The following is a 24,096-nucleotide window of genomic DNA, read 5'->3' on the forward strand; positions in this document are numbered from 1 at the left end:
GTCACACTATCAAATTGCCACCTATCGTGTTCTTGCCGCCAACATGGCTATCATTTCCACCGACCTAGCGTCTGGCACAAGTCTGGGCGGGGGTTTGGTGTTGCTCGCTGCAGCAGTGGTAAGTACTTGAGAAATTTCCCCGCAGACTTCAGAACTGATGATATCAGGTTCTTTTCGTAACAGGCCGCGCGATCTACTATGTATTCTTCCACCCACTCGCTAAAATTCCTGGCCCAAAGCTGTACGCTGCCACCCAGCTACCATATCTCTATCACTTGACTCGAGGCCAATGGGTATATCGTTTGAAGGAGCTGCACGAGCAATACGGCCCTGTGGTTCGATACACTTACAACGATGTCTCCTTCATCACGGCCGATGCTTACAAGACAATCTACGGTCACAAAACCGGCGGAGCCCGCGAGTTTGGAAAGGATTTTCGACTTTACAGACAGGGCCGTCCTGCTCCAAGTCTGATTGTCACAAAGCACGAAGACCACAAGCGCCAGCGAAAGCTTCTTTCCCATGCGTTTTCCCACAAGGCACTCAGCGAGCAAAACGACCTTCTGATGCACTACGTCAATTTGTTCATCGAGAAGCTTACCCAGAAAGCAAGGGAAGGAGAGAGTGTCGATATGGTCGCTTGGTACAACTTCGCCACCTTTGATCTCATCGGCCATCTTGCTCTCGGCCAGCCATTCGGGTGCCTTGAAAGCGGAAAATACCACCCATGGGTTACTAAAATCTTCAGTAGCATCAAAGGTATCAGCTTTTCGCAAGCTGCGATCCGCCTCGGCCTTCACAACTGGATTAGTCTCATTACCCCGGCGCACGTGAAGAAGGCCACGAAAGAACATTTCGAGTTCACCGAACATGTGGCTGGCGCTCGTCTCGATGTCAAGGATAACAACAGCAAGGACTTCATGTCTTACATCCTTCGCTACAACGATGAGAGGGGTATGTCTAGGCCTGAGATAATTGAGAACTCTTCTCTTCTTATTGTAGCCGGAAGCGAGACTACGGCGACATTGCTCAGCGGTGTTACATATCAGCTCTTGACCAATCCCGAGGCGTATAAGAAGTTGGTCACGGAAATCCGCTTGGCTTTTGCTACAGAAGAAGACATTACCGCTGCCGCCGTAGATAAGCAGACGTATTTGCTTGCAGTGCTCTCCGAAGGTTTCAGAATGTGTAAGTCAAATCCAGTTGCAAAAAATTCACACAAAGCTGACAACGTCATTCTAGATCCTCCTGTCCCCGGCGCACTTGGACGAACCATTCCCAAAGGAGGCGACTTTGTCGAGGGTCACTGGTTTCCCGAGAATGTGAGTAGCTTTCACTATTGATTGCACCGACTTGGACAGTATCTAACATCACCCATAGGTTGGTGTTTCTGTGCCTCAACTGCCCGCCTACCACTCAGCACGCAACTTCAAGGACCCCGAGAAATTTGTACCCGAGCGTTGGATGGATGATCCTCGATATTCCAACGACTGCAGAGCTGTTGTCCAACCATTTTCCATGGGACCTCGAGACTGCATTGGCAAAAAGTGAGTCCAACTTTTATCCCGCAAAGAGCGAGGCGCTAACATGAGATTCCAGTTTGGCTTACCTTGAGATGCGACTTTTATTGACACGACTACTCTGGAAGTTTGATGCTGAGCTTATGCCTGAAAGTCGGGAGTGGAAGGAGCAAAAGATTTTCACTCTTTGGGAGAAGGGCAGTCTCCATGTCAAGCTGACTGAAGTTGTCCGCGAAAAGAATTAAATCACAAAGCATGGCTACGAGGGGTTTGGAAAGGGTCGGAATTAAGCATATCATTCATTCATAGAACTGCGGGGCACATAAGGATTTGTAAATTATTTCTCTTTACTCAGTCTTTCTTAAAGATCAAAATTTGAACTATTCTATCACTCTCAATACTCTCATGCAGTAAAGTCGCGGTGAGCCAACTCGTAGACAAAGCCAGCAGTGACCTTGGCATGCTGCATGACGTGGTCAAAATCGACATGGGCCATGGTATCGTTGGGTGTGTGGATGTAGGGATTGTGGTTGCCGAACGGAGTCTCGAAGAGGAACGATGAGGGGAAGCCATTTCGATGTGCCGAAGCATGGTCAGAGCAGGCATACCCGCAAGTGGACTCCTCATAAGGAATATCAGCGTACTCGTCGATTAGCAGCTTGAGAAACTCGTTTTGGCTAGGGCTTGTGAAATCGGTCACAAGGCCAAAGCGCTCGATCCCGTCACGACCCTTGTAGCCGACCATGTCCTGATTGAGCATAGCTTCGACTTGAATGCCCAAGCGTGAGTAGCTGTTGAAAATATCCTGGGATCCAAGAAGACCTGTCTCCTCAGCAGAGTACCAGTGGAACTCGACAGTGTTGAGGTGATCTCCCTTTGCAATACGGGGGTCCTCAAGGAATGCACTCAACAGGTTGAGAAGCATGATGGATGCAGAGCCGTTGTCATCGGCTCCAGGAGCACGCCCAGCACCGCGGTCGTTAGAAATGACCGAGTCAAGGTGGGATCCGGTAATAACGGTTTTAAGGCGGACCTTTCCGGGAATGGAGACAGCAATTGAGGGCTGTGACCACGCCTGATGCTGAATCAGACGGACAGAGGCCAGAGGATGCTTGCTCTTCTTGATGACCTTTTGAACTTCCTTGTGTAGCCATTCAGCAGCTTCGACACCATATGCAGAGTTAAAGTAACGGTTGTGGAACGAAGAGAACTTCTTGAGTTGCTTCTCCATGTTCTTTGTGCTGAGCTTTTTGACAATGTTTGCAACATTGGATTGATGAGAAAGCGTCTCAGGGAATTTTGGCGTTGTGAAAGCAAGACTGGCGTCAGCAGGGTTGTGGTCCTTCCATTCCGTGATGTCGAAAAAGTGGATGTGGTCCTGTGTCATGGTTAGTCTTTGATGTAGTTATATGATACATTGCCATTGGGTCATACATCAATCATTTGGAACTTCTCATCCTCGGTAACCTCAACTGTCTCACCGGGGGCAGTCTCGAGGGTAAAGAGCTTCTCGGCGCGCTTCCCCATCGCCTCAGCTGGCGTAGCCGTAGCTGATGCAGCGAGAGCCGCCAATAGAGGGACTGAGTAGCGCATTGTGTCGACTGAGTATGAATACAGAGATTTGAGAGAGTCTGGTCCTCAGAGTAAAAAGTAAGATTGAACCCGCGGGGCAGTTGCCTTATATACTTGTGAGCATGTTCGTGGGAATAGATTCTCTTGGCAAGAGTTTAGTTCTAACCGCAATCTACGACATCCCCTGCAGGTAGGCGGTGTTCACTTAGACCGCTCTTACGGAACTGATCCAGGCCAGTTGATAAGCATTTCATCCGGATTGTTCAGTGCCAAGTCGCTTGGTACTTGGGCCTACTCCAGGTTTGGAAGCTACAGTGATCGGTGGGATGTAACCCAAGCCGGGGCTAGAATAAGGTCTTGATCATTACGGATAGTACAGAAACAGAGGGAAGTCAAAACAAAGATCCTCGTATATGGTAAGCAGCCGTTCCTGAAATGATGCAGGAAGGCTGCTACAATCTCACTACGTTAAATCCACGGCATGGGTGGAATAAGGGCTCAGTCAATGAAGAGAGGTAGATAACTGGTAGAATGTCTCGAACCCAATCGCTTATGGATAACTAAAAGATCTAGAAGAAGTAAATGTTCCTCTGATAAACATCTCATCGGCAGTCGTTTGAAGATTTAAGCTTAATATTTATTCTTACCTCTCGCTTACGATCCTTCTAAAAGCGAAGCCCACCTACCCCTCTCTTGGAATTTGAGTTACATCTTTTCTGGGCAGGTCAGATTGAGCCTGTGGACCGATCCCCGCAGATCCTGCCATAACTAGAAGGTGTTAAGAAAGACCATCAATCCTAGCGAGCATGAAGATGACGTGCCGAGACATAAGAACCAACAGCTCCCATGTCAAAAGAACCTCGAGCCCCTGTCTTTACCTCACAGCTCAAAGCCACCAATGCCAGGCTCCCGTCCTATTGCAATACCCCGCGGCGATATCTATCTAATGTTGTTGTTGTTCGGCTTTTACAATTGGCGTGCACGGCAAATCTGGTCAATTAAGTTCAAGGAAGCGGTGATTCATGTATTCGTATAGACTACTGCTAAGCTCATATCTCTACTCCAGATCGAATGAGTAACACATTCATTCGTATAGACAGTCTAACTAATTCCCGGCCGACCTGTCATCCAATGACTTGCAGTCCTCTAGTTGCGAACAATCTGCATGCGCTTCTTGAGGCGGAAAGCAATAGCGCGCTTGCGAGCAGATGCGGACTGAGTAAAGGCACCAGAGCCACCAAAGGGTCCAGCAGCAGCGCTGTTTCGGACACGAACAATGCAGACATTGTTGGCTCCTCCTACAGTTCCCTCACAGGTCATACCCTGGGGCATCTTGACAGTGAGAGGGAAATCGGTGTTGGTGGCGAGTGAGAGTCCTCCGAAGCCAACACCGGGAACGTCATTGGTGACTTCAGCAGACTTGAAGGCATCAGGGTCGGTGCCGCCAGAGGTAGCATCGATATCAGCTCTCATTGGGCCAGCGCCATCCTGGTTAATCTAATACAATGTTAGTCAGGTTTCCTAGTGCTCTTGAAGATGTAACTTGCCTGTCTGTAAGTCATCGTGATTTCACCATTCTCAGAGCAAGTGGGAAGACCCGATGTTGCTCCCTCTCCAGCAGTCGCAGCGACACTGGACTCGTTGGGCTTATCGGCCTTTTCGCCGTTTCCACCTCCACGACCACCGCCGAAGAGTCCACCGAGGAGGTTTCCTAGCTGACGTCTCTGCTTTCTGTTGTTGTTGCGGCCACCTCGGTTCAGGCCAGAGAGATCATCCTCAACACCAACACCCGAGTCGCTGCCATTGTTGGTGGGAACATTGTTGCTGCCACTAGTTCCAAGGAAGTTGGCGATCATTACAGACGCATCAACAGGTCCGTTGCCCTGGGTCCTGCCCAAGGCGCTGGCTTCGCTGGTTCCAAGTTCGCGATCACGAATGATTGCGGTGTCAGCTTGGGAGCCACATCCGTTGCTAGAGCAATCACGAGGAGTTCCATCGGCAACTATCCAATTGTTAGTTGATATGATTATGCTGGAAATTGGAAGGGAACTTACTGCTGAGACCAGGCATGGAGACTCCATTCGCACCCTCGACTGAGATGACCACTCCGTGAGCGGAGACGGCGGTGATGAAAGCGGGAATAAGAGCGTAGAAGTGCATGTTGTTGGTTTTGTTTGGTTGAATGTTTAAATTGAAAGGATTGGGTATCGTAGAGAGGAATGGAAAAATTAAAAGTTGTTGTGAATTAAAGTGAGCCACCAGGGCTGTTGAAAGATAATGAAGAAGGGATGAGGAGATGAAGTTGTGAGTAATTGTTGCTTGATGAGAAGTTTCCCAAGTCGTCGAGATCAAGACTCTTATATGAATTTCTTTGAGATATCTTTCATAGGAGATCCCCTCAAACTCTTGGCCAAAAGCACTTTTTGGAATCATAGCCCTCGACGCACAACCATCAGCTTCAGGTTCTTGTTTCTGCTTGTTACGACTCGACCCCGCCTCCACCAAAGTCTTCCTTTTTCGAACTTTTCAAAAGTCTTGGGAGTTTGATGTCTGGCATTGCCCCAAGTTTCGACTCTCTACACGCTGTTTCACGTTTCGCTCAGACCCCCCTGGGGATCTACGGGTGCAACACAACCAGGTCAAAATGACGATCCGAAACGCAGAATCTCGCAATTCTAGAAGTTTTTGACTTAGCTTCGTGTTGCGATTGGCTCGTCAGATCGGTCATGGCCGAGTAGTTTTGATGATTGTCTGGAGAACAGTAGTGGCTGAGATGTTTCAGCTACGCTGTAGAGCTTCAATTGATCGATTTGGAGCTTCCTTTTTCGTTTCTTCTTATTCTTCAGTATGCTTATTATTGAAACAGAACGTCGTGATTGTAAACAATTCGCAGCCATTACCAAGTAAAGCAAAATTCAATGCGATGGTGATGGGCCATTATCAAAGGATGGATAGAGTGCATGTCATCCTTACAGCTACCTTGGAGTCGATTGACCGAGGGACTAATGTGAATGTATCTAGGTAGATATTTTCATACATCTCCATTACTCATCAACTGATGTTCTTCATGATATCCGTCATTCACTACTTGCCAAGCCGATATTCTACTGTCTGTGGCTGAGTGTTTAGAACCACAATCTATTTTTGACGGCATTAATTGATAGGTTATTACTTGTGATGTAACCTGGACTTACCACTCGGATGATGATACTCCCGAAGATCCTGGTACGTGTTCGGCGTTTACCGATCGACATTATACCCTCACTTTGGAAGCCCTGAAACCTTTAGCAAAGACCTCGTTTCACAAACTGTAAAAGTAAACAATTGAGCAATCGCAAGGTGTCACAAGGAACTAGATTGTTTTAAGCTTGTAAAGGTGTTTGTATTTGTGCTGAGGCTGATACTCGTTAACCGTGGTCTGTCAAGTTTAGCTCAAAGTCATAGCGCATAACGTTGTTTGAAAGCTGTGACATTTTTCCCCCTTGTCGCGTTTAAGCACAGGCTGCGATTGGTTCAGGGCGTAGCCGAGGCTTTGATATGACATGTGCCACATGCCAAGGAAGACTTGAGGCTGCGCACGGATGTAGTTGTCTCGCAAGTAGAGCTGGGTTGAACTACTGTAGGTTAAGTGTATTGAAACTGGTAAAACTGTTTGACAACATCAAGACTATCTGAGTATCGCGATATGCTATCAATTTGCCATTTTGTCAGTATCACTGAGCATCCCTACGTAGAATAACTTTCACTGTAAAAATGGCTAAAGCTGTATGATGAGATTCGTTGAATTTGAAGGCCCATGTCAAGCGACGATTCTCTAGAGCGGATAACAAAACTTCATTCAACTTCTGAGCTGTAGGGTATCATCATGAATATCCTAAGTGGTCCAACCTAAGCAACATAAGCTGGCCTACAGTTTTATCTCTGATGCTTAACAGCCAATTGTTTCAATTTGTTGATCTGCCTTTTGATTGGCAAGGGAAGTTCAATAGTATTTCAAGGGATCTGTAGTTTCATCTTGAGGGTCAAATTTGACCAAGTCCACGAGCCACTTAGGTGTGATCAAGTAAATTTGACTCAATTGAAAATTATCTACACTCTAGAATTGACGTCGCACTCAGTTTTTAGGCGCTTAAGACGACCATGTTTCTGTACTCGACCTCTTGTTTGGTGCAAACATTGTGGTCTGTCCATGACGCGAACCCACGAAAGCGCGTCGTCTCTTGACGCGTCTCACAACCACGCCATGTAGATGATGTTCGCATCCAAACTAGACAGAAACAACATTGAGCTGTATGCCAATTGGTTCTGGGGTGCCTTCTGGCCATACGATGGGATGCGCTATTCGAGATGTCCCTGATACACTCCTCGTGCTCTCTATGTCACTAGCCGACACATTCACGGTTCCACTTAACGCGATTGTGGCACCAAGCTTATTCTCATGTCTCATTCATTGGAATTGTGACCCTCATTTAACAATGTCATCACTACAGTAATGCTCTAGGCAGGGAAGAAATATATCATTCCAAGATGAGAGGTTGCATGTTGTCGATAGTTGTGCACTTCTGAAATGCTGTTTCAGCAACTAATGGGAGCTCGAGGTAAATTGAGATAGTAATCATTGCCCTTCATATCTACTCAGGTTAGGTAGGTAAAACTACTTGGTAAGTATCTTGATACTAGACTTTTATTCAATCCATTTAAACATACTGTATCAAGGTTGAAGGTAGACCAGCCAGAGTGGAGATAGTCGGGCTAATTGAAGGCCGATTTGACGATATCGATAAGTCAGACAAATTGGGGTCTGGTAGGAACATGACTCGTGGATATAGTGAGACAAATAACGGAGCAAGCCCATCAGCTAACCAACACCCCTGTTTCCCCAGGTTCATTAGAATATCATCGGATTTTTTCCGTATTACGGAGGCACCACAACTCCATTGGCACTGGAGTCCCGTAAATACTGATTGATCTCATCAATTCAAGATCAACTCTTGTTACATATCATCCAATTGATCATCAAAACTCAGTATGAACTTCTACCCACCACCTCCCGTGATTAAAGCAGACATCTGGCTTCGTATCCCCGACGATAAGCGTTGCATTGGCCAGGAGTCCGAATGGAGAGGGGGCTTTGCAGGCTCCTTCAAACACATTTTCCTCGAAGGGCCTGTTTGTGACAGCGTTGGCAACCTCTACATTGTGGATATCCCCTATGGCCGCATCCTGAAAATTGATAAGGAGAAGCAAGTTTCAGTCGCTTGTACTTGGGATGGGGAGCCAAATGGCCTCGTCGGGACTGCGGATGGAGATTTGTTAGTGGCAGACTATAAACAAGCACGTTGATCTAACCTGCAATACATCGGGCAATTTAGCTAACCATGTCGACAGGGAATTCTTTGCTTCGACCCCGAGACAGGGAAGATGGGACCAAAGCTGAAAAGAAAGAATTTAGAACGATTCAAGGGTCCGAATGATCTGGTTGTCGACTCGAAAGGGAATCTTTACTTCACAGATCAAGGACAAACTGGAATGACCGATCCCACAGGACGAGTCTACCGTCTGTCGCCTGATGGAAAGCTAGATACTCTTCTTGATAATGGCCCATCACCCAATGGACTCGTTTTATCTCGCGACGAACGCTTTCTCTACGTGGCCATGACAAGAGCAAACCAAGTCTGGCGACTACCCCTGCACCCAGATGGAACAACCTCCAAAGTTGGCGTATTCTTCCAATCATTTGGAAACGCTGGTCCAGATGGACTTGCGTTGGATGAGGAGGGTAACCTTTTCATCTGCCATCCAAGTCTTGGATCAATCTTTGTGGTTGACACACACGGTGTACCCAAAGCTCGGATTGTTAGTGGATCAGAAGGTATCAATCTTACAAACTGTTGTTTTGGGGGACCTGGTCATAAGACGCTGTACATCACAGATAGCCTTGAGGGAAATATTCAGACAGTGAAGTGGCATTGCCGGGGAGCGGTTGCTGCACCGACACTGAAACAAAGCAACGAAAATGAGTAGTATTGTGGATATATCTGGCAATGAGGAACAAATAGGAGAATATTCACTTACCTTTGGTGCGGTTGCATGGTCTAATCTTAAACCTGCCAGCAGGGCAACAGAAAAGTTGATCGCTGAGAGCATAAGAGACAAAATTAGTAAGTCAATTTATGCCATTTAGGCCATAACTTTAGTCTATTTATTTTTATATTCTAAAGTTTGGAGGTTGTCCCTTTCGGTTATGTACTACTTTATCCCCAGATGAATGGTGAAGCAAGCGACAAATTTGACACATTTGGATATTGGTAGTTTTCATAGCCTGTTGACATACTGACATGGTGATAATATGCCCATTCGCCTAAACCCGCACTATCTCTTAGTACCTTCACACTTACTACTGTTTCGCAACAAGTCTAACAAGTCCCATTGACTGTCAATCGCTAGAGCATCAATCAAATGCCCATTCGCCTAACATTACCATAGCTCATCAAAACCCTTCTCAACTTACTCGTTAGTATGCTCTTACTCCACGAACATGCTCAATGCAACGTCTTTGACACGCTAAGCACGTTACAAGGGCAAGAGATCCATTCTCGGCAGATTCATCCGACTGGAAGCCCCTTCAACCGGGTCGAGTCCGACAGCACTAGGAAATACGCCGATGAGGGGCGTTTTAGTTTATGGGGAAATGGTCTGGGGAAGCTCGGGGAACAAGATCCTCGGCCATCCCCGCCTTTGTACCTTGCGACATGATTATTTCCAGGCTTTGGCCATTGAGCCCTGCGAAAGCCGTTGGACGATATAATCTTGGCAACTTTCGCTCCAAACATGGTCTTCATCGTTGTTTCCAACTTTGTTTTTGTTTCCTACCTCAAGGTTTACAGGTAGCGACCAGCTCAATTCTTGACAATGGCTAGACCAAACATGATCAAGGCCACGATAAAGGCCATCAAAAACAGTCCGAGAGAAATCTTCAATTGGTATCTTCTCGCTTGCAGTTGCATATGGGCTTTCGCTGGCGTTGCAAAAGGGTTTGACGAAGGTATGTAGTGCTTTGACACACGCGATCCAACTCAAGTTGACCATTTTATGCCAGGCAATATCGCGTCCCTCGTCATCATGGAAGTCTTCAAAGAACACTTCGGAATCGATAATCAGACCGACCACGAGTATGCCAACACCAAAGGATGGATCGTGGCAATCGCCACGGCTGGAGCTGTTTTTGGCTGTTTGGCTTGCGTGTGGCTTACCGAGCGACTTGGTCGAGCACGAACCTTTCAATTCTTTACTGTTGTTTATATGGCTGGTATCTTTGGCCAAACGTTCAGTAACAATCTCAGTGTTCTTTACGCGACGCGTGTGATATCCGGAATCGGAATTGGTGCGACTACTGTTCTTCCTTCAGTCTACATTGCAGAGGTGTGTATGCATTCAAATGTACTTGGTTCTGCCCACACTGACTGTCATTTCTTGTAGATATCTCCCCAGCCGATCCGAGGTCTCTTGACTCTCCAGTATACATGCTGCCAACAACTCGGCGTTGTCTTTGGATTCTTCTTCAATTATGGAGTAACAAAGTATCACGCAGGAACGAACCTTCAATGGCAGCTGCCCACTGCCCTTCAACTGATCCCCGTTTTGATCTGGGGTGTTGGCACGTTCTTTACCCCTGAGACGCCTCGCTTCCTTTTGAGCCAGAACAAGAAGACCGAAGCACTTGCCATCTTGTCAAGATTTCGGGGACTTCCCGAAGATCATCCGTATGTCCAATCAGAGTTCCAGGGCATTGAGTCACAGCTCAACCAAGAAATCGAGATTGTGGCTGGTGCCAACACCTGGGATTTGGTAAAGGAGACGTTTTTAGACCTTAGCAACCGTCGAAGATTCACCCTCATGTTTGCATGTCATGTTTTTGGTCAATTTTCGGGAGCAAATGCAATTACCCAGTACTCTCCTACGATCTTTGGATATCTTGGAATCGCTGGCACTGAATCTCGTTTCCTCGCGACCGGTTGCTACGCGATTTTGAAGTTTGTCTCGGTCCTCCTATTCTCCGTTTTTGTCATCGATTTCATTGGCCGACGTCGATCCCTTATGACTGGTATCGCAATTCAGATTCTGACTTTGGCATTCGTTGGGGCTTATCTCAAAATCACCAACGGCTGGACCCCTGAGGATGTCGAGGCCAACACTTCCGCCATGGCAGCCAGTCGCGCAGCTATCGCAGCTATTTACATTCATGCCATCGGTTGGTCTATCGGTTGGTTCTCTATCCCGTATCTTGTGTCCGCCGAAGTCTTTCCCATCCGCATCCGCTCCATCAATGTATCAATCCTTATGGCCGTCCACTGGGCATTTTACTTCGCCTGCTCGCGTGCGATGCCTTCGCTTCTGGCTGCGACTCAGAGGTACGGCGCTTTTGTCTTCTTCATGAGCATCGCCACTTGCTCGCTTATCTACGTTTACTTCGCCATGCCCGAGACATCTGGACGATCACTGGAGAGTATGGATAAGTTATTTGAGAGGCCTTGGTACACTGTACATAAGATTGCATATCCTACAGCAGATGACCTGAAGCCTGCTGCTCGTGAGATTCTGGAGCCTGACATGAAGGATCAGGAGTCTGTGGTATCTAAGCATATCGAGAACCGCTCCTAGGAGGGAATCTTGGTTGTATGATGGGATAGTATCCCTCTACGTTTGTCTTTCGCATCACATCTTTTCCAACTACACAGATCTACTTATATCATGGTTTCCATTTATCGCATAGATGGATATCCATCGGCGAGTTGGTAGCGATTGATTGACCAATGAACGTGTATAGGAACGTGTAGATCGGAAACTAATTCGATCAATTGATTCTATTGTATAGATCTAATGTGCAACCGAAATCGATGCATTCGATTCTGGTCTCTGCCTTTTTCTATCGCATGTCAAGACATGCGACCCATGTGACCCAGTCCAAGTGTTGCGGCGTGACGCATGGCCCGAGCCTCGAGCTTTGACGCACTCCCGTTCCTTCTGTTAGATAAAGCTCAAAAGAAGGGTCTTTGGTTTCAGGCTCAGCCTCAATCTTGGGTTCGACGATTTGGCTGGCGAACCATTCCATGGTCCTACCTCAGGGGCTTGGGCCGGGAAACAGAAAGACGTGAACTGGGGCTCGGTACCTAGTGGGAGAGGTCATCCTCAGGGTAGCATAGGAATTGACCGGTACGATCATAAGAGATAAAATTATTAGAGCAGCTCATGCCACTTAGACTATGATTCTTAGACGACTTATTTCTATACCCTAAGACTTAGGAGGCTAATATTTCTGCTACCTAATAGGTGATGTAGATTTGGGGGATTTGTAGCCGTTCCATCCTATACGTAGATAGAGTTTTGACATGGCGGCAAGCGGAAAGAACGAAACGGAGGGAACTGGTTCAATTGAAAACTTTTAACCCTAAGAATCAATATAACCTCCCCCAACCCAGGGACAATCATTTTACTGTGTATACATGGCCTCTTCATTGGCCTGGCTGGGACTCGACACAATACAAGCGGTTAATGTATATTCTAAAACTCAAATCCCTCCCAACCACCAGTATTAGTAGGGTCTCCATAAACATACTGGCCCAAGGCAGATTCCATATTCCATAGTGAGTCGTAACTCATAAGCGCCCAATTAATTCCCTCAAGATTGATGTCATTGTCTGTTTGCATCGGAGCTCTAAACTGACTCACAGGGTCAAGTACGCTCTCATCAAAGAAGTTGCGGTTCGTTGCAAAGTTCGACATATTATCCATGTCAGAAGGTAGTGAGTCTGTCAGTATATGCTGAGGCAATCCGTTGGCAAAGTTCCCAAGATCATGAGGATAGCTTGGAACTGCAGAGGTGGCTGGTGCTACCAGAGATGCATCAGATGGAAGACTTGTCTCACTTTCCTTTGGCCACAGCCTTTGTGATACATCACGAAACAGTGCCTCATAGACAGAGACGTAGTTGTTAGCATCAGGAAGCTGCTTAGTAACGCTATTCAGCAATTCTCGACACCGTAGCAACCCTTGATATGACGCACGCAAGTCGTCTGCTGCGATCGTCTTTGATACTGATGTGCAGTACATGACAGACAATCCTGCAGTGAACAGCATATGAAAGTAGCTTCGCGTATGTGTCATCATGGTTCTCTTCATACACCATAGGCTGTGATACCGATCAATAGTCTCTAGGGAAGATCTCAGGAAGACGGTCAGTATCCCTTTTGGCGGCGATCCATTGACTTTTGGCACAAGGTCTATAGCTCTTCGTAAGACAGATTGCCGCTCTCGAGCCAGCAAAAGGTCGTACCATTCTTGAGTCTCATACAGGCAGCTAGGCTCTTGAATGATGGGGCAATTATTTCTCCAATCCTGCAACTCTTGCAACAGTTTGGTCATTGCCACGTGAATGTGACCCGGAAGAAGACGTTTGGATGGGGAATCAATAACTTTGCGCCGTAACTTGGAGAACTCGGTCTGGATATGTGATGACACCTGTCGGAGCTTCACTGAAACGAAGAACACTGTCATCTCATTCTGTACATTGGGTTCATGGTTGATGCCAAATGAGTCGAGGCATTGGACTTGGTTGTTAGCTGCTTCGAGCTCTTCGTCGCTTGTCTCAACAGGGAATTTGGTGCTGATATCGTTGTCGTCGATGAGAAACGGTCGGTCTAGTGTTGTGGAGCTGTACCTATCAATAAGGTAGAATTGCCAGAATATCCTCCGTCTAAGTTGCGTTTGAAGTAGGTCGCCCTGTACGTTCGGGTTGTTGTGCAGCCCTAGCTCAATGCAAAGACGACCACAGACCCTAACAACATCCCATACAGATGTGCCTTTGCCAGTTAGAGAAGTAACTATTTACGAGTTGCGACATACCGATTGGATGGTAGATTCCAAATCTACATATAAGTAGTAGATCCTGCACAGAGTCTAGCCCTCTAGTCAGAAACTCAGTCCCGAGATACTGCAATGCAGCGTTGTAATATGCTCCCGGATGCCGGTCATGTATCCTGTTCCGATATGGCAGCACGGAGCCAATAGCGCAAAGCATAAATGCTCTGAACAGGTCGTGGTTAGCCACAGGAGCAGAGGCGTCCTGGTTATTGAGCAGACGTTGATGAAGTGCCCAGATGCTTCGGCGGAGGAGAAACGGATTCTGGATATGTGCCCAGCTCAAGCTATCTTGATTAGTGCTGGAAATGAAACGTTTATAGCACTCACTATTTCTCAAAAAGCATCTGCGTTTCTGCCGCGGATGGTAGTGCGCAAGGAGCTATCGATACCTCTCCCACGCCTGGTGCATCCGCCAATGTTCGCAGCAAACTGGCATGGGACTTTCTCCAATTTGCATCGGAGAATAGGTGTGCGATAAAACTAGCATAAGAGACTAAATCAGTAAGTAAGTTCATACTAAACACACGTAAAACTTGAGTCATTTATTTTTACACCCCAAGCTGAGCTTTCTTCAGCTAAAGAGGCATGGCAGTTAGGGTTCTGTATACCTTATACTAGCTCCTTCCCTTGTTGCTGGCGATGAAGCTGCTATCGAATTTCGCGTATGTCGGTCGTCCGGACTCAAGGTATCTGCTTTACCGGGATCATGAGCTGCCGAGCTGGCCTCCAGCTCTCTGAGTCTTTGAGATAAAGCCTGTTCTTTCCTTTCCAACTCATCAATCATACTGAGTCACTTGTCAGCTATGTGTAGATGACAAGTCACCAGAGAACAATCCTTACGCTCGAGATAGTTGGGTACTGACATCAGCGTCTGAAGTCACCATAAGACATTCGAGGCCTGTTCTCTCACAAGAAGAACAACTCGGTCTGCCATTGTCGCACTTTGTCTTTTTCTGAGCGCATGCCTGGCAGGCTGGTAGTCGAGGGAGGCGTGAGGATAACGAAGAAATCATTATCGTTTTGTCTTGGTATGTAGCTAAGTAGACCTAGATCTCAACATCATAGACAGCTGGGGATTGGCCTGACATAAATACAAATACACAGAGCCCGGCGTGGAATTTGGTTCGTCTTCACGTGACCTACCCCGCATGAGAAAAAGAGTTGCATCTTGACGCTAATTTTGGTTGAGTTACTGTGTGTGACTCTTGATGCAGGGCAGCCCAAGACGATACCCATAGTCTTGAAAGTTGTGTCAAGCACCAAACATACATTTAAATTTCCAACCTTCCTTAATCTACGCATTTTTCAACGCGAACTCTAACAGATATCTCGCTGCTGCCATGCCTGTTTGCATTTGTGTCTCAGCTGTGGCAGCTCCAATATGAGGCGTGCTAACAACTCTGCCGCTTTCCCACAGACCCTGATACTTCTCATAACTGGGGGGTTCCTCCGTATGGCAGTCTAGCCCTGCACCCCATATCAGACCCTCTGATAAAGCTTGCTTGAGATCATCCTCGTTAACGATGCCGCCCCGTGCAGTGTTGATGACAATGGCGGTCTTTTTCATCTTCTTCATTTGATCATAACCGATGAGATTCCTTGTCTCCGGGGTCAATGGCATATGCACTGTGATGACATCGGATGACCTCAAGACCTCCTCGACCGAAGTAGCGCGTTTGTGAGGAATTTCCTCCCAGGCATCCGCAGGTAGAAAAGGATCGTACGCAATTACGTTTGCGTCAAAAGCACCTCTGAAGATCTTGGCGACACATTTGCCGATGTTTCCCATTCCCAAGATGCCGATGGTCTTTTCATGGAGAATCAAGCCAGAGCATTTCTCCTTTGGGACAAGAATGCCAGATGATTGCTTAGCGATGATAGATCCAACTTGGCGGGCGGAAGCAGTGGCAAGAGTCAAAACAAGCTCAGCGACGGCTCGCGCATTGACGCCAGGCGTATTGAAGATTTTGATGCCACGGCTAGCGCAAGCATCGACATCTATCTTGTCTAACCCGACTCCTTGTTTGCCAATCGCCACCAAATTGGGGCACGATATAATGTCTTGTGCCGTCAAACGAGACGATCTGACGAGAAGGTAGCGGGCCTCTTGTCGCCATCGACTATGACGGGGGTCATCTGTCGTGATAGCATCAAAGTTCTCTTTGATATAGGCGAGGACTTGAGGATGGAATGTGTCAAGAAGGTAAACAGTGGGCTTCCCAGAGGCCGAAGATAGACTGTCTGGAAGAGCTCCTTCTATGATACCTGGGGCCATGATGATTGCAGTAAAGTCAGATGGAGAAGTGAGGAGAGGATCAAGTGAGAATGTATGCAGTTGGTGATTTGTTACGGGGACACTGTCTTTGAGGAAACAAGATGCTTAATGACTTGCATTTTTTATCTATCTTCTGTTACGCCATTCTAAACATAGCCCGGAATGCCGCCGGTAGGCCATTGCTCGTATTCCCGTTGATCATTGCCTTCCGCATCGTATCTGTCCCGCGGGTGTGTTTGGCCGGTGTCCTTGCGACGGAAAAAGTCCAATACTACATCGTTATTGTCGGCCCCAGTCCGACCCCGCAATGACTCGGCTTCGTATATCGGCTTTAGTGCTCGACAATGAGACAGTCATTGCGGGAATGCAACCCCGATGTGGGGACTGGAACAAGTGGGCAAATTGACGGTTGATAACGGGTTGTTCAAGATACCTCTCTCTTCAAGCTCGTTTCAAAACTGTATATTAATACAAGACGATATCACATTCACCGTATTCACATTCGACATTATTTATCCTATTAAGCATCAATTATTCTTTATACAGAGACTAACTACCAAAGTTGTCTTCAATATCATCCTAACCAGACCATCTACCACATCATACTTGACAATTATTATACAACCACCCCTACTTGAATCACATTCTTCTTTCGATCAACGAACCAACACAATTATTCACAATGGCTCTTGCATCGATCCCCCACTCCATGCGCGAGAAAATGCTCAGAGATGAGGTCGCATACACCATGACCATCAAGTTGTGCAAGAGCATAGAAATCGTGGGCATGGCCAAGACTGCTGGCTTTGACGGACTCTTCCTAGAATGTGAGCATTCATCAATGGATCTTGAGTCGACAAGCCAGTTATGTGTTGCGGCTCTGTATTGCGGCATCTCCCCTATTGTTCGTGTCCCCAGCAAGGACCCCTGTTTTGTCTCAAGAGTCCTTGATGGTGGCGCGCTCGGCGTTGTGGTACCTCATATCCGCTCAGTCCAAGACGCACAGGACGTTGTCAACGCTGCCAAGTTCCAGCCCATTGGATTCCGTTCATCTACCAACGGCCTTCCCCAGCACAGCTTTCGTTCCATCCCCGCAAAGCAATCCAACCCTATTACCAACGAAGCCACACTAGTCATCCCCATGATCGAGACCCTTGAGGCTCTAGAACTAGTGGATGAGATTGCTGCGCTCCCTGGCGTTGACTCACTTCTCATTGGCACAAACGACTTGACTGCTGAGATGGGTATCCCTGGAGATTACGAGAACCCTCGCGTGACTGAGGCTTACGCCCGTACTATTGCGGCCTGCCAAAAGCACGGAAAGTGGCTGGGTGTTGGAGGTCTTCATGCCCGACTTGACCTTGTTGAGAAGTTTTGCAAGATGGGAGCTCGCTGGGTTATGGCTGCTACTGATGGTCCTTTGCTTATGGGAGCAGCCAGCAAGAGGGCGACTGAGATGTCAGCCTTGAACGAGTCTGTCAAGGCATCACAAACAAATGGTGCTCCTGCCAAGATCACGAATGGAAACGGTACCAAGACTGTTACAAATGGAATCACCAATGGGCTCAAGAATGGAGCTACCAACGGCGTGGCAGTGACAGCGTAGCAAATGGGTTGGAATTGGTCTATCATAATTTAGTTAGAAATTGTTTGCATAAAGTAAATTGTTGTTCTCATCTCGACCAGACGAAAGCTGCCTCCCCATGTTACCCCACGAGCGAAGCAACTAACCGCTTTGGACTCTCCACGTGATCGTATAGGAACATCTCCGATAAAGCTGCATCATCCCCGGACTTCCCCTCGGAATAGCTCCGTTTTCACATCAAAGCTCCAAACAAAGCACAACATGACAAACGATCGGCGAAACCGTTCCGAAGTCTCAGATTCAAACCCTGCACGAGCCAGTGACCACCCCAGTTCCTCACAAGCCAAGAATCGGGTCGCTTGCCAGAGATGTTTTCGGCGGAAGCAAAAGTGTGACAGGATACGTCCAGCCTGCACATCATGTGCTGCTCAAGGAGTGGAGTGCATTGCGCGCTCTCAGCAATTCGACTTCGATTCTGAAGAGACTGGTCTTACCCCTGCTAGAGTTAATGGGTAAGTTGGCCTTGGCGCCGTTGCATCACATACCACGAAGACCATTTTCATTACAATATGATCGATCACCAATGGTTCTACTTCAGCTTGCAGGACGATTACTCCTTTACCTAGAAGTTCTGGTGGGTAATGCTGACACAAAATAGTTATGTCGAGTCTCTGAAACGTCGCGTGGCTGAACTCGAGCAAAAGGTCAAAGCAGCTGAAATATCCCATCTTCAGACTCGACGATCCTTCAATTCAGATACTGCTCTACCCATCAATGGAAAAAGACGTCGTTCAACTGAAGGCTATGTGCCAGTGGTCAACGCGGAAACCGATAATACTTTGCCAAATGGCGAGGATCAGTCAACTGTGGAGGATACAATGAGTGCTATCGGTTTGCTGTCTAATCGGGCAATGGCTGAATCGCGTGCTCACATTGGCAACGAGCCCCATAAACTTTCAATGATTGAGTCTATCTCGGCAGCTCTGGCTGTAGATGGTCAAGATCCGTCCAAGGCCTCAGCCTCGTCTTCCCACCATATCTCCCTCGATGATGATCGACCCATCGTACTAACACCTGATCTTACATCGATCTACATCCAACGATTTATCGACTGGATTGTATGGCTTCCGCACATAGATGAGAGCCGTTTGATGGAGCAATATCATGCAGTCGTTGACTCCGATGGCACAGACCAACCTTTGCTCCATCGCTTCAACACATATCTAGCTGTTGCGATTGGCATCAGCATGTCAGCAGAAAAAGGTCGCTTGACTGCACTGGCCACAAATCTCCACAGTGCAGCTGTCAAACTACTGCCATCAATTTTACATTCCCAAGAGCCATTCGATACATTACATTGTATGTTACTACTGGCTGTATTTTCCTTGTTCAATCCCTCCGGGGGCTCTACTTGGCATCTGATGGGATTCATATGGACAAACTGCCTAGCTGCTGGCTTACATAAAACTGCTATCCCGCAAAGTCGGCTTGGGCCAGACACTGCCTACCGAAGTGATTGGGTCTTTTGGACAGTCTACCTGCTTGATCGCTCTTTGGCATCTTCCATGGGCAGACCTTTTGGTATTACAGATGAAGACATCTCGGTTTCTGTAAATGCACAAGACCCAGTTTAAGGAGAATGTTACTGATTACGATGGTGTAGATTCCCGATGTCCCAATTGACAATGAACTAGAATTATCAGCGACGGTGATAAGAAAGCTTACATATAGTCGGCACCTTGTAATTCACGCGCAGCTTGTATCAGACATCTGCGGAAGCCGACAGACCAGTCCGATATTCTCGTACGGTAATCTTTGTTTCTGGAGAGAGTTTCCACCACCGACGAATGATACTGTCTCGCCACGTGGTCAACTCGATTGTTTGGATCAGCTATCTTGTCGGGCAATGATTCTGATAGTCAATCCTCCTTCCGGCACTGGAACCGACTCGCTACTTGCTTTCGGAGAGTCTCCGGAGATCAAGACTGACGCCATCAATTCTTGCAAGAGTTTCATTGAAAAACTATACAGTAAGCCAACTGCTAACACGACAGCGGCATCGTTCTTGGACGCCTACACAATTTTAGCAGCTGCTGTTGTGTATTTGTGTCTTGTTAATTCGGATGGGGTGTCCTCTGCACAAGGGTTCGCGCAGACATTTGAAGTGGTCAGCAAAGCCTCTGTTTTGCTAACCCAGTGCTCGACAAGGTTTATCGCCATCAGCGTATTCCAGCAGTTCCTGTTGTCACTTTCAACCAAGATCATGGAGGGACCGGCTAGTGTGCAGGCAAATATTCCCGCGAGTCAGTGATCTAAGCTTAAACTTTGGCTAACAAGTGACCAGGAATATCTGGGGTTTATGCCGCCAGAGATCCCCATCCACCTTCGGTCTTTGGTTCAGAGCTACGCTTCTTTGAGTCCTCGGACCAGTTGATCAGTCATTTGCCTTGACCGTCTTCCTTGCTGGACAATAGCCTGCTGTAGCGTCAACACTACGGCGTTTACCCCAACACTACCTCCTTTCGGCCCCGCACCGTTTCAAAGCAACAAACTGAATTGATTCGCGGATCTTGTCCGATGGGTTACATCCGAATCCAACCCCCACGATCCAAGACATTACTTTACTCCAGACTTTGTAAACGCGGGGATGCGGGGAGGATCCAGACTTGGAAGCCGAGAGCGATTTCGTATTTGCGGGCGAGTCGTGAGAAAACTACCTTGGCCATGGAAAATGAAAGTAAACAAGGTTGTATAAAGTCTGATGCTTCGTACACCATGTTTTCAGTCATCAGCGGGCTTTGTCTTTACCATCGACCAGATTACCCGATTACACACTTTATTTCTCCAAGATGGCCAGCTCCGTTCATTCAAAACTCGGCTCCTTGGATGCCAAACGAAACGTGGAATACGACGAAAATGCCCCCGAACGTGATGAGGTTCTTGAACGATACGCCCTCATCAGGGACAAGACTCCCGATGAACGAGCTGCCATTGAGAAGTCCCTTGTACGCAAACTCGACTGGAAGTTCCTTCCAATGGTCACAGCCATGCTTCTGATGAAGTGAGTATCATTTATATCCTTGAATGTACTGTCACACACTGACCATGGAAAAGCTATCTCGACCGAATCAATGTCTCAAACGCTCGTCTCGCCGGTATGCAAGAGGATTTGCATATGTCTGATACTATGTGGTCTCTGGGCATCTCTTTATTCTACGTCGGATACATTATTTCACAAATCCCTGCAAACGTCATCATCGCAAAAGGACGACCCCGAATTCTTCTTCCTTCTTGCATGCTTGCGTGGTCTTGCGTCACTATCTGCATGCCCGCTGTTACTGCAGGTTGGGGCTTCTGTCTATGCCGTTTCATTATCGGACTAGTCGAAGGACCCTTCGTTCCAGCCGTTTCCCTTATGACCTCATCCTGGTACACAAAGCACGAGTCTCCTTTGAGGATGGGCATCTGGCACGCTGGAAACACAATCTCTCAGGCCCTTTCTGGTCTACTCGCTGCTGGAATTCTGACTAATATGGAGGGTGTCGCTAACTTGAGAGCGTGGAAGTGGTTTCTCCTCCTCGAAGGCGCCGCGAGCATTCTTGTTGCTATCGTCAGCTTCAAATTTATTCCAAATTTTTCCGACAATACTGGAACGTACTTTATCACCGAGGAAGAGGCTGAGATGGCTCAGTATCGCCAGGCTGTTTCGGCTGGTGGCTTATCTGAAGATGATGCTGGTGACTACTGGGGTGGTTTCTGGATGGTACGTCTGAACCTGAAATCATGGCTGAGCAACGACTAACCTGTTGAACACAGTGCATGAAAGATCCTTTCTCGCACCTCTTTGCGGCTATACATTTCTGTCTGATCATTGGACAATCCTACAAGGACTTCTTCCCCTCTGTAAGTTGACACATCTTTATGACTTCTTCATTGCTAATTAGTTAAAGATCGTCGCTACCCTCGGCTTTTCAGGAACAACTACGTATCTCATTCAGGCCCCTCCCCCAATTATTGCTTTTCTGGTCACCTTGGTCATTTCCTGGTCGTCTGGTAGACGTCTGGAGCATGGATACCACATCATAGTACCCATTCTCCTCACATTGGTGGGATGCGCGGTTATGATCTCTACACTGAATGTTGGCGCTCGATACTTTTGCATGATTCTCCTCGTCATTGGACCGTTTGTTGGTCTCAACGTAAGTAGACCACCTATCCCCATCATTTAGTGGATGCTGACTGTGTCCAAAGCTTCAAATCTCCTGGGAGACAACGGTAGTACCTCGGCCTCGTACCAAGCGTGCTGCCCTGATCGCCTATGCTAATTGTGTGTCCTCCGTGTCTCATTGGTTCACGCCTTACTTCTTCCTTCGAAACCAGGAGCCATACTATCAGACTGGTGGTGGCGCGATTATTGCGGGCTGTGGCCTTGTCGTCGTTTTTGTGTTGATTACTAAATGGTATGTTAACAAGAAGAACAAGGAGCTGGAAGCTGCAGAGAATGCTGCTGGAGAACCCAAGGGATGGAGATTTGCTGGCTAGAGGGTATCAGAAACCTTTGCCTCTTAGAGTACAAAATAAATAGTCTAAGAAGCCTAGTCTAAGCAGCATAAGTATATCTACTAATTTCGTCTCTTATCCTCCAAGCCCTTGGACAGCTGAATCATAATAATTGGCGAAATGTGGATGTCTCAAGAGTTCCTGGTGATGTGTAGATACATAACAAGCACAATTGTGGAATTTTACAAACTTACAAAGTTGAAGGAGTAAATATTGAATATGCTAAGATAAGTTCGCGCAAACATACGTTTTGAAATCCATTACTAGTTCAGGACCCTTGAAAATGTGACTAAAATATTGATTATCAATGATCTTCTATGAAGGATTGGGGCGCAACGACTTGCTCTTCACCGCCGCCATTGGACACCCCGGGGCTATTTACAATCGTCTTTTCCTTTTCAGGAGAATGGCTTCTGACAGCCAATGAGTTGACCTTGATCAATACGAGGTAACCTGAGTTGTCTTGGCTCGATATAGTAGTCGCCGTTGAAATCGGGTCAGATCATGTGGCTATGGTGATCTAAGCCCCTCATCCTTTGTTATTCTGCAGGCTATGGAATTCTGGAAACCCTGGCATTGATCAAGGTCAAAATAAACCAGTCATATTCTGCTGTTATTGGCCCACATTGTGGCCATTTAATTTCCACATGCAGTCAGCTTTGTCCCTCGGGACAGGGGGCTCATCTCGCCTGCGCAGGAGGATCACAGATGCTTATTGTGGAGGTCTTATGTTGAATCCACAGTATGAGATGACTACACGTAACACTGCAAGAGAGCAAATGCGATATTATTTTTGATACAGAAAATATTCAACGGAAACTCCGCCCCGGAAGCAGCCTTTCGATATATAAAGAGAGCTGTGCAACCCTAAAAACAACATTTCTTAGCCATCAATATCAATTCGAATCAATCACTCATAAGTTCAAACCCAAAGTCACAACATCAATTCCAAAACACCATCATCATGCACTTTCCTACTATTTTCGCTGGCGTCGCTGCCTTCTCCTCAGCCGTCATGGCTGCTCCTCCCAAGCAGAAGCCTTACGTTGGAGTCGCCATCATGACTGTCAACGCACCCATCAGCGGTGAACAGAGCACTCTTCCCCAGAACGTCCCACTTGGCGTCCTCACCCACCAGGACGGTGTCCAAGTCACCGAGCTGCAGATCGCCAACGTTTTCTCGACTGTTAAGGGTGTCAAGGCCCCTGCCGAGGATCAGGTTGTTTGTCAGATGTACAAGGACCAGTATGCCACTCTTCCCGGCAGCGCGGAGTTTACTGTCAAGAAGGACGCAAAGATCAGCACAAACTCAGTTCCACTCGGCTGGATCCTTTGCCGTGTCAAGGCTTCTTCTTAAATTGGAGGAACGTTGTGACATATGATGAATATGGAAGGTTGCTTCGATGGATGGATAAGGTGGATGAAAGGCTTCTAGGGCCGGGTTTTCCCCAAATGTTCACTTCGACCATTCAGGCTATACAAGCATTAATGTACATACAATAACACACATTTATTCTCGTGGACAAAATATCTCTTGAAAGTCGTAACAGCAATCTTTGCCATGAGTTAGTAAAAGATGTATATGTTTCCGGTAGGAGGAAGCTGAAAGGAGCGCTTGGTTGAGAAATGCATTAGAGCTGTATTACTGATCTTTGTTCTTTCAG

General features: G+C 47.2%; 11 protein-coding genes across 11 annotated transcripts; 7 read left to right on the forward strand and 4 right to left on the reverse strand.

The window, feature by feature from the left end:
- Positions 1-43: 43 nt before the first annotated feature.
- Positions 44-1,765, forward strand: FGSG_08023 (uncharacterized protein; the record flags this gene model as incomplete). The annotated part of the gene is made up of 5 exons (XM_011322504.1): positions 44-118; positions 168-1,188; positions 1,243-1,322; positions 1,381-1,547; positions 1,600-1,765. The coding sequence occupies 5 exons, from the start codon at positions 44-46 to the stop codon at positions 1,763-1,765; spliced, it is 1,509 nt and encodes a 502-aa protein (XP_011320806.1).
- Positions 1,766-1,923: 158 nt separating this feature from the next.
- FGSG_08022 (uncharacterized protein) lies at positions 1,924-3,113 on the reverse strand (the record flags this gene model as incomplete). The annotated part of the gene is made up of 2 exons (XM_011322505.1): positions 1,924-2,898; positions 2,955-3,113. 2 exons carry the CDS (start codon positions 3,111-3,113, stop codon positions 1,924-1,926), a joined length of 1,134 nt encoding a protein of 377 aa, XP_011320807.1.
- A 1,125-nt stretch (positions 3,114-4,238) lies between these two features.
- FGSG_08021 (uncharacterized protein) lies at positions 4,239-5,252 on the reverse strand (the record flags this gene model as incomplete). Its single annotated transcript, XM_011322506.1, has 4 exons — positions 4,239-4,589; positions 4,636-4,643; positions 4,690-5,094; positions 5,147-5,252. The coding sequence occupies 4 exons, from the start codon at positions 5,250-5,252 to the stop codon at positions 4,239-4,241; spliced, it is 870 nt and encodes a 289-aa protein (XP_011320808.1).
- A 2,868-nt stretch (positions 5,253-8,120) lies between these two features.
- Positions 8,121-9,116, forward strand: FGSG_08020 (uncharacterized protein; the record flags this gene model as incomplete). Its single annotated transcript, XM_011322507.1, has 2 exons — positions 8,121-8,339; positions 8,481-9,116. The coding sequence occupies 2 exons, from the start codon at positions 8,121-8,123 to the stop codon at positions 9,114-9,116; spliced, it is 855 nt and encodes a 284-aa protein (XP_011320809.1).
- An 807-nt stretch (positions 9,117-9,923) lies between these two features.
- FGSG_08019 (uncharacterized protein) lies at positions 9,924-11,753 on the forward strand (the record flags this gene model as incomplete). Its single annotated transcript, XM_011322508.1, has 4 exons — positions 9,924-9,979; positions 10,013-10,137; positions 10,192-10,514; positions 10,572-11,753. The coding sequence occupies 4 exons, from the start codon at positions 9,924-9,926 to the stop codon at positions 11,751-11,753; spliced, it is 1,686 nt and encodes a 561-aa protein (XP_011320810.1).
- A 900-nt stretch (positions 11,754-12,653) lies between these two features.
- FGSG_13455 (uncharacterized protein) lies at positions 12,654-14,796 on the reverse strand (the record flags this gene model as incomplete). The annotated part of the gene is given in 5 exon segments (XM_011322509.1): positions 12,654-13,951; positions 13,995-14,311; positions 14,340-14,528; positions 14,539-14,587; positions 14,712-14,796. The coding sequence occupies 5 exon segments, from the start codon at positions 14,794-14,796 to the stop codon at positions 12,654-12,656; spliced, it is 1,938 nt and encodes a 645-aa protein (XP_011320811.1).
- A 510-nt stretch (positions 14,797-15,306) lies between these two features.
- On the reverse strand, positions 15,307-16,287 carry FGSG_13456 (uncharacterized protein; the record flags this gene model as incomplete). Its single annotated transcript, XM_011322510.1, has 1 exon — positions 15,307-16,287. The coding sequence occupies one exon, from the start codon at positions 16,285-16,287 to the stop codon at positions 15,307-15,309; it is 981 nt and encodes a 326-aa protein (XP_011320812.1).
- A 709-nt stretch (positions 16,288-16,996) lies between these two features.
- Positions 16,997-17,893, forward strand: FGSG_08017 (uncharacterized protein; the record flags this gene model as incomplete). Its single annotated transcript, XM_011322511.1, has 1 exon — positions 16,997-17,893. One exon carries the CDS (start codon positions 16,997-16,999, stop codon positions 17,891-17,893), a length of 897 nt encoding a protein of 298 aa, XP_011320813.1.
- A 240-nt stretch (positions 17,894-18,133) lies between these two features.
- FGSG_13457 (uncharacterized protein) lies at positions 18,134-20,323 on the forward strand (the record flags this gene model as incomplete). The annotated part of the gene is made up of 5 exons (XM_011322512.1): positions 18,134-18,384; positions 18,531-19,482; positions 19,536-19,902; positions 19,927-20,175; positions 20,217-20,323. The coding sequence occupies 5 exons, from the start codon at positions 18,134-18,136 to the stop codon at positions 20,321-20,323; spliced, it is 1,926 nt and encodes a 641-aa protein (XP_011320814.1).
- Positions 20,324-20,721: 398 nt separating this feature from the next.
- FGSG_08016 (uncharacterized protein) lies at positions 20,722-22,414 on the forward strand (the record flags this gene model as incomplete). Its single annotated transcript, XM_011322513.1, has 5 exons — positions 20,722-20,933; positions 20,987-21,635; positions 21,689-21,775; positions 21,823-22,071; positions 22,124-22,414. 5 exons carry the CDS (start codon positions 20,722-20,724, stop codon positions 22,412-22,414), a joined length of 1,488 nt encoding a protein of 495 aa, XP_011320815.1.
- Positions 22,415-23,331: 917 nt separating this feature from the next.
- On the forward strand, positions 23,332-23,960 carry FGSG_08015 (uncharacterized protein). The gene has a single exon (XM_011322514.1). The coding sequence runs from the start codon at positions 23,397-23,399 to the stop codon at positions 23,787-23,789; it is 393 nt and encodes a 130-aa protein (XP_011320816.1). The 5' UTR covers positions 23,332-23,396; the 3' UTR covers positions 23,790-23,960.
- The last annotated feature ends 136 nt before the right edge of the window (positions 23,961-24,096 follow it).

This window comes from Fusarium graminearum, chromosome 2 (genome assembly GCF_000240135.3).
Source record: "Fusarium graminearum PH-1 chromosome 2, whole genome shotgun sequence".
In the NCBI taxonomy this organism is placed as follows: domain Eukaryota; kingdom Fungi; phylum Ascomycota; class Sordariomycetes; order Hypocreales; family Nectriaceae; genus Fusarium; species Fusarium graminearum.